At 43.7% G+C, this 14,728-nt stretch overlaps 1 protein-coding gene across 3 annotated transcripts in view; it reads left to right on the forward strand.

Annotated features, from left to right (window-relative positions):
* The first annotated feature begins 298 nt into the window (after positions 1–298).
* The window catches only part of cc2d2a (coiled-coil and C2 domain containing 2A), a 37,347-nt gene continuing 22,917 nt past the window's right edge, over positions 299–14,728 (forward strand). For 2 of the 3 annotated variants that reach the window (XM_029632920.2, XM_029632924.2), the window contains exons 1-10: positions 299–435; positions 743–872; positions 1,031–1,115; positions 7,421–7,477; positions 7,847–7,927; positions 9,592–9,751; positions 9,915–10,015; positions 10,187–10,291; positions 10,472–10,573; positions 10,675–10,872. In XM_029632920.2, the coding sequence (XP_029488780.1) occupies positions 859–872; positions 1,031–1,115; positions 7,421–7,477; positions 7,847–7,927; positions 9,592–9,751; positions 9,915–10,015; positions 10,187–10,291; positions 10,472–10,573; positions 10,675–10,872 (903 nt within the window). In that variant the 5' untranslated portion in view covers positions 299–435; positions 743–858. The remainder of the gene's footprint in view (positions 436–742; positions 873–1,030; positions 1,116–7,420; positions 7,478–7,846; positions 7,928–9,591; positions 9,752–9,914; positions 10,016–10,186; positions 10,292–10,471; positions 10,574–10,674; positions 10,873–14,728) is intronic. The other variant, XM_065009105.1, reaches the window with a different exon arrangement.

Consider the following 14,728-nt stretch of genomic DNA (forward strand, 5'->3'; position numbering starts at 1 on the left):
ACATCGTAAGTGTTCATTTGAAAAGTCTAATATCATGATGTTAATCCACACACTCTTCCATTCAAATCACCAAATGGGGGGGGGGGGGGGGGCATGAAAGACCATGAAGAATGTTCCGCTGAGCAACTGCTGTACGCATCGAGATACCATTCGACAAACGGAAGCAAACCTGTGAGACTTTACGGACACCGTAGAATGTGACGCAATCACTGTTCGATGATTGACAAATCCGTGCATCAATGAAAATCCTAGATGTTTGGGCGAGAATAGGATACAATACTAGAGTGAACCAATGCTGTTTGCAAGGTTGTTCGAGGAGTAGTTGATATCGTTACTAAGCAGCAGCAATAGCAGTAAGCCTGTATGTTATAGTTATCAAGAGGGAGAAATTAGTCACATTTTTTGTTGTCCAATGGATAGTCTTTTTACCTCCAGGTCTGTACACATATTCTTCAGTTTTTGTATATCGAATAACCTAGTTGTCTTATAATATTACCCGAGGCCACCTTTGTAGTTGTTTATCAGCCCAATGGACTGTAGGCTAAATATTATATCGTTTTCACACCATTGTCTGAGCTCGAGGGCTTTTACCTAGCTAAATTACTTTATAGAATGTTCGCCTTTGTTCCACAGAGCGGTACATTTAGTTACATTGTTGATTATTTGTTACACGCTCTAGTAACGGTTACAATGTTTCATTTGTTGCACGCTCAAATTAAACTGTTGCAATGTTTCATTGCAGAGTCAACAGGATATCTCGTTCGACAGGATATAATGTAGCGGTTCTCATTAGGGATACCAATAGATTTAACGTTGAAAACCAAGCCATTTAAAGTTGAACTTCTTCCCATCATCAATATGGCCTCCTCAAGGTAACTGTCAAATTGTTTTAACTTTTTATTTTTAGAAACATATTTACTTAGCATTTGCATTGGGTTTCCCTGACCATAGTATTATTTCTTGTTGAATGAATAGAAATAGTCTATGCATAGCAGGCCTAATTTGCTTGTGAAACTGTCCTCCATTTCAGTGATCTTCGGGAGAAATTACGAAAGAAACGACGGGCGCTACAACAGACTCTGCAGGTCAAAGACGACGTGGATACAGATACCCAGGTAATGCATAACATACAGTCAGTCATACACAATCGCCCAGTCCTTGATTAAGGGACTAGCTTGCTGCTGAGGTTTTGAGAGTATCTCCAAATGTATTGTTGTCATAGCGCTTCACTCTAATAACACAACTGACTCACTGTGCCTACCAGTACTCTACATTACATTGAAATCACATGCGCCGAATACAACATTACAGTGAAATGCTTACTTACGAGCCCCTAACTAACAACGCAGTTAAAAAAATATGGATAGGAATAAGAAATAAATGTAACAAGTAATTAAATAGCAGCAGTAAAATAACAATAGCGAGACTATATACAGGGGGTACCGGTACAGAGTCAATGTGTGGGGGCTTGAGGTAATATGTACAGTACATGTAGGTAGAGTTATTAAAGTGACTATGCATAGATGATAACAACAGAAAGTAGCAGTGGTGTAAAAGAGGGGGGAGGGGAGGCAATTCAAATAGTCAGTGTAGCCAATTTATTAGGTGTTCGGGAGTCTTATGGCTTGGGGGTAGAAGCTGTTTAGAAGCCTCTTGGACCTAGACTTAGTGCTCCGGTACCGCTTGCCGTGCGGTAGCAGAGAGAAAAGTCTATGACTAGGGTGGCTGGAGACTTTGACCATTTTTAGGGCCTTCCTCTGACACCGCCTGGTATAGAGGTCCTGGATGGCAGGAAGCTTGGCCCCAGTGATGTACTGGGCCACTCGCACTACCCTCTCTAGTAGAGGTCGATTAATTAGGGGACGTTTTCAAGTTTTCATAACAATCGGAAATCGGTATTTTTGGACACCGATTTGGCCGATTTATTCTTTATTTAATCTTTATTTAACTAGGCAAGTCAGTTAAGAAGACATTCTTATTTTCAATGACGGCCTAGGAACGGTGGGTTAACTGCTTTGTTCAGGGGCAGAACGACAGATTTTTACCTTGTCAGCTTGGAGATTCAATCTTGCAACCTTACAGTCCAACGATCTAACCACCTGATTACATTGCACTCCACAAGGAGCCCGTTACGCAAATGCAGTAAGCCAAGGTAAGTTTCTAGCTAGCATTAAACTTATCTTATAAAAAACAATCAATCAATCATAATCACTAGTTAACTACACATGGTTGATGATATTACTAGTTTATCTAGCGTGTCCTGCGTTGCATATAATCGATGCGGTGCGTATTCGTGAAAAAGGACTGTCGTTGCTCCAACGTGTACCTAACCATAAACATCAATGTCTTTCTTAAAATCAATACACAGAAGTTTACATTTTTAAACCTGCATATTTAGCTAAAAGAAATCCAGGTTAGCAGGCAATTATTAACCAGGTGAAATTGTGTCACTTCTCTTGCGTTCATTGCACGCAGAGTCAGTGTACATGGAACAGTTTGGGCCGCCTAATTTGCCAGAATTTTACGTGATTATGACATAGCATTGAAGGTTGTGCAATGTAACAGGAATATTTAGACTTATGGATGCCACCCGTTAGATAAAATAGGGAACGGTTCAGTATTTCACTGAAAGAATAAACGTCTTGTTTTCGAGATTATAGTTTCCGGATTCGACCATATTAATGACCTAAGGCTCGTATTTCTGTGTTATCAAGTTATAACTAAGTCTATGATTTGATAGCGCAGTCTGACTGAGCAATGGTAGGCACCAGCTGGCTAGTAGGCATTCATTCAAACAGAACTTTCGTGCGTTTTGCCAGCAGCTCTTCGCAATGCTTCAAGCATTGCGCTGTTTATGACTTCAAGCCTATCAACTCCCGAGATTAGGCTGGTGTAACCGATGTGAAATGACTAGCTAGTTAGCGGGGTGTGCGCTAATAGCGTTTCAAACGTCACTCGCTCTGAGACTTGGAGTGGTTGTTCCCCTTGCTCTGCATGGGTAACGCTGCTTCGAGTGTGGCTGTTGTCGATGTGTTCCTGGTTCGAGCCCAGGTAGGAGCGAGGAGAGGGATGGAAGCTATACCGTTACACTGGCAATACTAAAGTGCCTATAAGAACATCCAATAGTCAAAGGTTAATGAAATACAAATGATATAGAGAGAAATAGTCCTACAATTCCTATAACAACTACAACCTAAAACTTCTTACCTGGGAATATCGAAGACTCATGTTAAAAGGAACCACCAGCTTTCATATGTTCTCATGTTCTGAGCAAGGAACTTAAATGTTAGCTTTCTTACATGGCACATATTGCACTTTTACTTTCTTCTCTAGCACTTTGTTTTTGCATTATTTAAACCAAATTGAACATGTTTCATTATTTATTTGAGGCTAAATTGATTTTATTGATGTATTATATTAAGTTAAAATAAGTGTTCATTCAGTATTGTTGTAATTGTCATTATTACAAGAAAAGCAAGTTAATCGGCCGATTAATCGGTATCGGCCTTTTTTGGTCCTCCAATAATCGGTATCGGTATCGGCGTTGAAAAATCATAATCGGTCGACCTCTACTCTGTAGTGCATTGCGGTCGTAGGCCAAGCGGTTGCCATACCAGGCAGTGATGCAACCAGCCAGGATGCTCTCGATGCAGGATGCTCTCGGTGCAGCTGTAGAACCTTTTAAGGATTTGAGGACCCACGCCAAACCTTTTCAGTCTCCCGAGGGGGAATAGGTTTTATCATGCCCTCTTCATGACTGTCTTGGTGTGCTAGGACTATGTTAGTTTGTTAGTGATGTGGACACCAAGGAACTTGAAGCTCTCAACCTGCTCCATTACAGCCCTGTAGATGCGAATGGGAGGGTGCTCAGTCTTCTTTTTCCTGTAGTCCACAATCATCTCCTTTGTCTTGATTACATTGAGGGAGAGGTTGTTTTCCTGGCATCATACAGCCAGGTCTCCGACCACCCTATAGGCTGTCTCGTCATTGATCAGGCCTACCACTGTTGTGTCATGGGAAAACTTAATGATGGTGTTGGAGTCGTGCCTGGCCGTGCAGTCATGAGTGAACAGGGAGTACAGGAGGGGACTGAGCATGCACCCCTGAGGGGCCCCTGTGTTGAGGATCAGCGTGGCAGAGGTGTTGCTACCTACACTTATCACCTGGGTGCGGCCTGTCAGGAAGTCCAGGATCCAGTTGCAGAGGGAGTTGTTTAGTCCCAGTGTCCTTAGCTTATTGATGAGCTTTGAGGGCACTATGGTGTTGACTACAGCTCAGCGTTCAATGAATACCATTCTCAAATAGGTGTTCCTTTTGTCCAGGTGGGAAAGGGCAGTGTGGAGTGCAATAGACATTGCATCATCTGTGGATCTGTTGGGGCGGTATGCAAATTGGAGTGGGTCTAGGGTTTCTGGGATAATGGTGTTGATGTGAGCCATGACCAGCCTTCAAAGCACTTCATGGCTATAGATGTGAGTGCTACGGGTCTGTAGTCGTTTAGGCAGGTTAGCTTAGTGTTCTTGGGCACAGGCACTATGGTGGTCTGCTTAAAACAGGTTGGTATTACAGACTCGGACAGGATGAAAATGTCAGTGAAGACACTTGCCAGTTTGTCAGTGCATGCTCGCAGTATACGTCCTGATAATCAGTCTGGCCCTGCGGCCTTGGGAATGTTGAACTGTTTAACTTCTTGCGTCGAGCCATCCCGGATCCGGTATCGTGACTACAGCCTCAAGCTCATTACCATAACGCAACGTTAACTATTCATGAAAATCGCAAATGAAATGAAATTAATCTATTTGCTCTCAAGCTTAGCCTTTTGTTAACAACACTGTCATCTCAGATTTTCAAAAATATGCTTCTCTACCATAGCGAACTAGCATTTAGCATTTAGCGTTAGCATTTAGCATTAGCATTTAGCGTTAGCATTAGCAGGCCACATTTTGCAAAAACATTCAATAAATCATTTACCTTTGAAGAACTTCGGATGTTTTCAATGAGGAGACTCTCAGTTAGATAGCAAATGTTCAGTTTTTCCTGAAAGATTTTTTGTGCAGGAGAAATCGGTCCGTTTGGTGCGTCACATTTGGCTACCAAAAAAACCCGAAAATTCAGTTATCCAAACGCCAAACTTTTTTCCAAATTAACTCCATAATATCGACTGAAACATGGTAAACGTTGTTTAGAATCAATCCTCAAGGTGTTTTTCACATATCTCTTCGATGATATATCGTTCCTGGAAGTCTCCTCTCTCCTCTCAATCACATGGAAGAATGGTTGCAGCTGGAGATTGCGCACCAATTTTGACGCAGGACACCGGGCGGACACCTGGTAAATGTAGTCTCTTATGGCCAATCTTCCAATGATATGCCTACAAATACGCCACAATGCTGCAGACATCTTGGATGAACGGCAGAGAGCATAAGCTCGTTCACAGCATATTCACAGCCATATAAGGTGACGTTAGTAAAACACAGCTTCAAAAATCCTGTTCATTTCCTGTTTGAAGTTTCATCTTGGTTTCGCCTGTAAGATCAGTTCTGGGGTACTCACAGATAATATCTTTGCAGTTTTGAAAACGTAAGAGTGTTTTCTTTCCAACGCTGGCAATTATATGCATAGTCGAGCATATTTTCGTGACAAAATATTGCGCTTAAAACGGGCACGTTTTTTTATCCAATAATGACATAGCGCCCCCATAGGTTGAAGAGGTTACTCACATCTGCTGCGTAGAGTGTGATCACACAGTCTTCCAGAACAGCTAGTGCTCTCATGCATGTTTCAGTGTTATTTGCCTCAAGTGAGCCACTGGGCAACTTTTGTCACTGGGCAGCTCTCGACTGTGCTTCCCTTTGTAGTCTGTAATGCAAGCCCTGCCACATCCGACGAGCGTCAGAGCCGGTGTAGTACGATTCGATCTCAGTCCTGTATTTACGCTTTGCCTGTTTGATGGGTCGTTGGAGGGCATAGCAGGATGTCTTATAAGTTTCCGGGTTAGAGTCCCTCTCCTTGATAGCGGCAGCTCTAGCCTTTAGCTCAGTGCGGATGTTGCATGTAATCCATGGCTTCTGGTTGGGGTATGTACGTACGGTCACTGTGGGGACAACGTCATTGATGCACTTATTGATGAAACCAATGACTGATGTGGTGTACTCCTCAATGCCATCGGAGGAATCCCGGAACATATTCCAGTCTGTGCTAGCAAAACAGTCTTGTAGCTTAGCATCTGCTTCATCTGACCACTTTTTTATTGATCTAATCACTGGTGCTTCCTGCTTTAATTTTTGCTTGTAAGCAGGAATCAGGAGGATAGAATTATAGTCAGATTTGCTAAATGGAGGGCGAGGTTTTTTTCCCTCTAGTTACACATTTAACATGCTGATAGAAATTTGGTAAAACAGATTTAAGTTTCCCTGCATTAAAGTCCCCGGCAACTTGGAGCGCCGCCTCTGGGTGAGTGTTTTCCTGTTTGCTTATGGAGGTATACAGCTCATTCAGTGCTGTCTTAGTGCCAGCCTCTGACTGTGGTGGTTTGTAAAACAGCTACGAAAAATACAGATGAAAACTCTCGGTAGGTAATGTGGTCTACAGTTTATCATGAGATACTCTCAGGTGAGCAATAGCTTGAGACTTCCTTAGATATCGTGCACTAGCTGTTATTTACAAAAATATGTAGTCCGCCGGCCCTTGTTTTACCAGACGCCGCTGTTCTATCCTGCCGGTGCAGTTTATAACCAGCCAGCTGTATGTTGATAGTGTCGTCGTTCAGCCACGTCTCCATGAAGCATGAGATATTACAGTTTTGAATGTCCTGTTGGTAGTTTAATCTTCCGCGTAGGTCATATATTTTATTGTCCAAAGATTGCACATTTGCTATCAGAATGGAAGGAAGTGGGGGTTTATTAGATCGCCTACGAATTCTAAGAAGGCAGCCCGCCCTCCGGCCCCTTTTTCCCCGCCTCCTCTTCACGCAAATCACAGGCATTTGGGCCTGTTCCTGAGAAAGCATTTTGTTTTGCGTTGGCCTCGTCAGACTCGTTAAAGGGAAAAAGGAGTCCTTGGTGAGTAATAGCAGTCCTGATGTCCAGAATTTATTTTCGGTCATAAGAGACGGTAACATTATGTACAAAATATGTTAACAAAATAATAAACAAACAAAAAACACAATCGGATGGCAGCACGTAAAACGTCTGCCTTCTTCTCCGGCGCCATCTTACTAACTTTGATACAGCTGTGAGCCTCTAGAAACAAGATACAAGGTACTTTATTGCCAGACAGAGGAAGTACAGGCTTTGACAAGACTCAACAAGTCCTGAAAGCGAGTTTCACCTGCACCCACTGAGGAAGTCAAATGTGAATACACATCCACACACACAAACTGGCAGGGCTCTGTGTCTAAGTGCTCTGATCTGCCTGGTAGGCTCTGGTCCCAACAGACAAGAAGCAGAGTAAGGAGAGAGGACAGACGACTATGGAGGTTGGTGTGTTTTCTCCCATAGCCTCCTTGTAGCTGTACTGTGGCCTAGCTAGCCTGAAGTCACCTTGTGTGCTTTCTTCCTGACTGCAGTCTTCTGACCTGCCTTGTTCACCACCTCGCCAAGAGACGTGTCCAGACTGCTTCTCTCTCTTTCCTCTGTAGAGTTCTCTGAGTTCTATAGGTTGTGTGCTGTAGTTCTCTCCTCATAACACTCTACTTCTTCTTCTGTTTTCTTTCTCCCTCCTCGAAGGGGATATTTTATCAATCTGAAAAGCAGCAGCTGCCTTCATATGAAGTCACAGGCCTACCTGTAATATTGTAGGATGTCTATGACTTTGCACCAACTGTGTGTTTGTGTTGGGTTATTAGGAGCTAACAGCTGGTGAGGAGGAGCCTGGAGATACACTGAGACGCAACCTGAAGGCTCAGAGACAGAAGAGGAAGAAAAAGGTATTGAAGTTAGAATTCCCTGGCTCCGTCCTAGCTATAATCATCACCACTTTTCTTGTTGATTAATAGTCTTAAACTTAAACCCCAGTGTTATTACAGAGTAGTAGTACTACTAGTAAAGTATTTTCTGTCGGTTTCATTAAATCAAATCAAATCAAATGTTATTTGTCACATACACATGGTTAGCAGATGTTAATGCGAGTGTAGCGAAATGCTTGTGCTTCTAGTTCCGACAATGCAGTAATAACCAACGGGTAATCTAGCTAACAATTCCAAAACTACTGTCTTATACACATACGTGTAAAGGGATAAAGAATATGTACATAAGGATATATGAATGAGTGATGGTACAGAGCAGCATACAGTAGATGGTATCGAGTACAGTATATACATATGAGATGAGTATGTAAACAAAGTGGCATAGTTTAAAGTGGCTAGTGATACATGTATTACATAAAGATGCAGTAGATGATATAGAGTACAGTATATACGTATACATATGAGATAAATAATGTAGGGTATGTAAACATTATATTAAGTAGCATTGTTTTAAAGTGGCTAGTGATACATTTTACATCAATTCCCATCAATTCCCATTATTAAAGTGGCTGGAGTTGAGTCAGTGTGTTGGCAGCAGCCACTCAATGTTAGTGGTGGCTGTTTAACAGTCTGATGGCCTTGAGATAGAAGCTGTTTTTCAGTCTCTCGGTCCCAGCTTTGATGCACCTGTACTGACCTCGCCTTCTGGACGATAGCGGGGTGAACAGGCAGTGGCTCGGGTGGTTGTTGTCCTTGATGATCTTTATGGCCTTCCTGTGACATCGGGTGGTGTAGGTGTCCTGGAGGGCAGGTAGTTTGCCCCCGGTGATGCGTTGTGCAGACCTCACTACCCTCTGGAGAGCCTTACGGTTGTGGGCGGAGCAGTTGCCGTACCAGGCGGTGATACAGCCCGACAGGATGCTCTCGATTGTGCATCTGTAGAAGTTTGTGAGTGCTTTTGGTGACAAGCCAAATTTCTTCAGCCTCCTGAGGTTGAAGATGCGCTGCTGCGCCTTCTTCACGATGCTGTCTGTGTGGGTGGACCAATTCAGTTGGTCTGTGATGTGTACGCCGAGGAACTACCCTCGGCGAACTACCCTCTCCACTACTGTTCCATCGATGTGGATAGGGGGGTGTTCCCTCTGCTGTTTCCTGAAGTCCACAATCATCTCCTTAGTTTTGTTGACGTTGAGTGTGAGGTTATTTTCCTGACACCACACTCCGAGGGCCCTCACCTCCTCCCCGTAGGCCGTCTCGTCGTTGTTGGTAAATCAAGCCTACCACTGTTGTGTAGTCCGCAAACTTGATGATTGAGTTGGAGGCGTGCGTGGCCACGCAGTCGTGGGTGAACAGGGAGTACAGGAGAGGGCTCAGAACGCACCCTTGTGGGGCCCCAGTGTTGAGGATCAGCGGGGTGGAGATGTTGTTACCTACCCTCACCCCCTGGGGGCGGCCCGTCAGGAAGTCCAGTACCCAGTTGCACAGGGCGGGGTCGAGACCCAGGGTCTCGAGCTTAATGACGAGTTTGGAGGGTACTATGGTGTTAAATGCTGAGCTGTAGTCGATGAACAGCATTCTCACATAGGGTTATCTTACAAAATGTTGACACTTGCTCCCTCTCCTAGCTTGAGAAGGCGTCTACAGATGATACACCTGATGACTCAGTGGTGGAGCCCCATGATGAGACAGTGGTGGAGGTCACTGCTGTTCAACAGATCAGCCACGATGATGACAAACCAGAGAAGCATGTCATCGTGTCCAGTCCCACTCACTCCCAGAGAGGAGGTGAGACTGTCTATCCTGCATGTCCTCTAACCTGGTCCTCCCTAGCCTATTGCTGTCAAACAGAGAGGAGTTGGTTAACAGCCCAAACAGACTGGTCCACCAGGGTAGTTTCTCCCTACTCTGTCTCCCATAGGTGTTGTTTCATACCTGTCTCTCCCCTCAGACCTGCCACCCCGGCCTCAGGCCAAACCCGCGCCAAGCTCGAGCCACTCAGAGAGCTCCACCATGAGACAGCGAATGAGAGACAAGCTGAGGGCAGCCAGGGTAAACACAGCCTCGCTCTACTCAACATGTATTATTGATTAACTACAGAGATTCCTAATTTTGTACAATTTTTCAAAGGTTTCAGGACCAAACTTCCTGTTTATTCTCCACAAATCTTATTGTTTGATTGAAATTGATTGAAAATGTATTGTCTCTTGTACACTTCATCAGTCCAAAGCAGAAAGTCTTCTACAGCAGGAGGCTTCCTTGGAGGCGCCAGCTAGTCGCTTGCAGAGTCTCAGAGACAGAGACACACTCACCAGGTTTGACAGAGAGGTGAGGACCTGACTTCTACTCACTTTCTTCACTGTCTATGTGCATATAGTAGTCCAGTACCAGCATCACTGTACAGAGATAATCTTTTATTGGAGAATTCATTAACCATATTTTGAAGCATGTAATTCACTATGCTAACTAGCCTGAAAGTGAAGGTCATGATCCGCTGATGTTTTACAGACAGAGCCAGACCTCAGGGCGGGGAGAGATGACCACTCTTCTCCCCTCAACACCAAAGTCAAGTTCCGAGAGACAGTCAGGCGTGTCAGGATAGAGAGTATAGTGAGTGGCCAAACTGCTCTCCTTTGGTTCTTGTAATCTAATAGATTGTATGATTAAGGTTAAGGATTTTATCAATGTCCTCTGTTTTATTGCAAATGTAGTCGGAGACAGGTTTACCCACAGCGGAGGAGGCCTACAATTTTTTCACTTTCAACTTTGACCCGGAACCCCATGAAGAGGCGGGCAAAGGTCGTAAGAAGAGAAGGCCAAGGACAGAAGGGGAGAATGACGATGAGGAAGAGGAGGAGGAAGCGGTCACTGAAGTGGACAGGGAACAGAAAGGCGAGAACGAGGAGCGGGTAAAACTAGCATAGATAATGAACCATTTTCAACTCATTTAATTTTAATGCATCTCCTGAATTAATTTAAAGAAAATGTAATTGACTGAAAACAAGGGTAGACGTTCTCCCAGAGTACAAGTAGCATATATTGTTGCCATGGATTGCTAATGATTGCAGCATCTGTGTGTAATTAGCTGTAAAATATATGGGACCCTGAGACCCTCCTAAACCAGTCAGCTAGGAACATGACAGGACAGTGTTCTTAGATCAGCATCGATGCTGAAGGCACCATATGTCAGATGAAAAGATTTCTTTCTGTCTCTCATTTGATCTTGGCTAGTGAGAGAGGTCTGAGCCACATTGTTTTAAGACCGGTATTCCCAAACTGGGGTACGCTCAATGCCGTCTGGAGTACGCTAATTAAAAATGTGATTCACAATTTAAAAAATATTATACTTTTTTCCTTCACATTTTCAAACAGTCCATTTGATATTTTCCAACGGGGCTATACATTTGGGTGAGTTTTCTTTCTCGCCTGAGTAGCCTCGTTTCACTGCCAAAAATAAAATTCAACCATCTCATGTTCAGCGAAATAACATCACAATGTTAAACACAGGTAGCCTAGTCAAATAATGAACATCCAATCACATTAAACGTCTCTTGCGGGAATTCCACTAACGGTCTGTATGTAGCCAAACATAGCTGCTGCTCATGTTGGTATTTGTACTGATGGCGCAAAAGCCATGACAGGGAGACATAGTGGAGTGGTAACGCGTGTGCAAGCAGTTGCTCCCAATGCCACTTGGGTACACTGCAGAATCCACCGAGAGGCTCTTGATGTCAAGGGAATGTCTGACAGCTTGAAAGACATTTTGGACACTACAGTGAATATGGCTAACTTTGTTAAAGCAAGGCCACTGAACTCTTGGGTATTTTCTGCACTATGCAATGATATGGGCAGCAACCGTGTAATGCTTTTACAACATACAGAAGTGCGCTGGTTATCAAGGGGCAATGTATTGACATGTTTTCTTTTAATTGAGAGAGCTTAAAGTTTTCTTTACTGACCATAATTTTCACTTGTCTGACCGCTTGCATGATGACGAGTTTCTCACACGACTGGCATATCTGGGTGATGTTTTTTCTTGCCTGAATGATCTGAATCTAGGATTACAGGAACTGTCCGCAACTATATTCAATGTACGGGACAAAATTGAGGCTATGATTAAGAAGTTGGATCTCTTCTCTGTCTGCATTAACAAGGTCAACACTCAGGTCTTTCCATCGTATGATTTTTGTTTTGTGTCTGCAAATGAACTCAAGCTTACAGACAACGTCAAATGTGATGTAGCGAAGCACCTGAGTGAGTTGGGTGCGCAATTACGCAGGTACTTTCCAGAAATGGATAACACAAATAACTGGATTCGTTATCCCTTTCATTTATTTAAAAAAATATATATAATTTCACCTTTATTTAACCAGGTAGGTGAGAACAAGTTCTCATTTGCAACTGCGACCTGGCCAAGATAAAGCAAAGCAGTTCGACACATACAACAACACAGAGTTACACATGGAATAAACAAACATACAATCAATAATACAGTAGAAAAATCTATATACAGCATGTGAAAATGAGGTAGGACAAGAGAGGTAAGGCAATAAATAGGCCATGGTGGTGAAGTTATTACAAAATATAGAAATTAAACACTGGAATGGTAGGATGTGCAGAAGATGAATGTGCAAGTAGAGATACTGGGGTGCAAAGGAGCAAGATAAATAAATACAGTATGGGGATGAGGTATATTGGATTGGCTATGTACAGATGAGCTATGTACAGGTGCAGTGATCTGTGAGCTGCTCTGACAGCTGGTGCTTAAAGCTATTGAGGGAGGTAAGAGTCTCCAGCTTCAGAGATTTTTGCAGTTCGTTCCAGTCATTAGCAGCAGAGAACTGGAAGGAGAGGCGGCCAAAGGAAGAATTTACTTTGGGGGAGACCAGTGAGATATACCTGCTGGAGCGCGTGCTACGGGTGGGTGCTGCTATGGTGACCAGTGAGCTGAGATAAGGCGGGGCTTTACCTAGCAGAGACTTGAAGGATGACCTGAAGCCAGTGGGTTTGGCGACGAGTATGAAGCGAGGGCCAGCCAACGAGAGCACACGGGTCGCAGTGGTGGGTAGTATATGGGGCTTTGGTGACAAAACGGATGGCACTGTGATAGACTGCGTCCAATTTGTTGAGTAGAGTGTTGGAGGCAATTTTGTAAATGACATTGCCAAAGTCGAGGATCGGTAGGATGGTCAGTTTTACGAGGGTATGTTTGGCAGCATGAGTGAAGGATGCTTTGTTTGCGAGATAGGAAGCCGATTCTAGATTTAATTTTGGATTGGAGATGTTTAATGTTAGTCTGGATGGAGAGTTTAAAGTCTAACCTGACACCTAGGTATTTGTACTTGTCCACATATTCTATGTCAGAACCGTCCAGAGTAGTGATGCTGGACGGGCGGGCAGGTGTGGGCAGTGATCGGTTGAAGAGCATGCATTTAGTTTTACTTGCATTTAAGAGCAGTTGGAGGCCACTGAAGGAGAGTTGTATGGTTATTGAAGCTCGTCTGGAGGTTTGTTAACACAGTGTCCAAAGAGGGGCCAGAAGTATACAGAATAGTGTCGTCTGCGTAGAGGTGGATCAGAAAACCACCAGCAGCAAAAGCGACATCATTGATGTATACAGAGAAGAGAGTCGGCCCGAGAATTGAACCCTGTGGCACCCCCATATTCATGCCCTGCCTCCAGTCCACTTACCGATATCTGAACAAGAGAGCCTCATCGAAATTGCAACAAGCGGTTCTGTGAAAATTGAATGTAATCAGAAGCCACTGCCAGATTTCTGGATTGGGTTGCGCTCAGAGTATCCTGCCTTGGCAAATCGCGCTGTTAAGACACTGATGTCCTTTGCAACCACGTACCTATGTGAGAGTGGATTCTCAGCCCTCACTAGCATGAAAACTAAATACAGGCACTAGGGTTGCACATTTTGGGAAATATTCAGAGGTGGAAATTAACGGGAATATATGGGAATTAACGGGAATAAATGGGTATTAACAGAAATCTATGCAAATGAATACCATTTAAATGTAAATGTTTTTCGCATTGGATATATTTACCATATCATATGGAGACAGAAACAAACATTTTATCTTATCATAAGTAGACATAATTGCAAATTATTAAATCCTTCCAATAGAAATAAAACAAATTGAACTTCACATGGGATGATTTCACTGAACAACAAAAGAAAGGGAATATTCAATGCATCTCCCAAAAACATTTTCAACATACTTCTGTAGAAACTAAAGCTTTGGTTGTCTTCCTCTCAGGCTTCCATGTCTTCTCCCTGGACCTCCTCAATGTCCACATCTTGAACATCAGACTCTGAGGCCTCATCTTCACTGTCATTTTCCAACCCTGTTGAGGATGGTTCGTTGTCAGGCTCAAAAAGCCTCAAATTTGCCTGGATGGCCACCAATGTTTCAACCCTTGTATTGGTCAGACTGTTGCGTGCTTTGGTGTGTGTGTTCCCAAACAAGGACCAGTTGCGCTCTGAGGCAGCTGATGTTGGTGGGATTTGGAGGATGATGGAAGCAACAGGGGAAAGACCCTCAGATCCACAAAGTCCCTTCCATCAGGTGGCTGATAAGATATGTTGGCACGACTGCCATATTGCATCTCCATCCCAAAGCCCTTACTTGGAAGTGTACTTCGCCAGACTGCCGAGGTGGCGAGACACGATAGTTATGAAACCATAGGCCTTGTTGATCTCTGAACCAGACAGGATGCTCTTGCCAGCATACTTGGGGTCCAACATGTACGCTGCGG

This window comes from Oncorhynchus nerka, linkage group LG24 (assembly GCF_034236695.1).
Source record: "Oncorhynchus nerka isolate Pitt River linkage group LG24, Oner_Uvic_2.0, whole genome shotgun sequence".
Taxonomy (NCBI): domain Eukaryota; kingdom Metazoa; phylum Chordata; class Actinopteri; order Salmoniformes; family Salmonidae; genus Oncorhynchus; species Oncorhynchus nerka.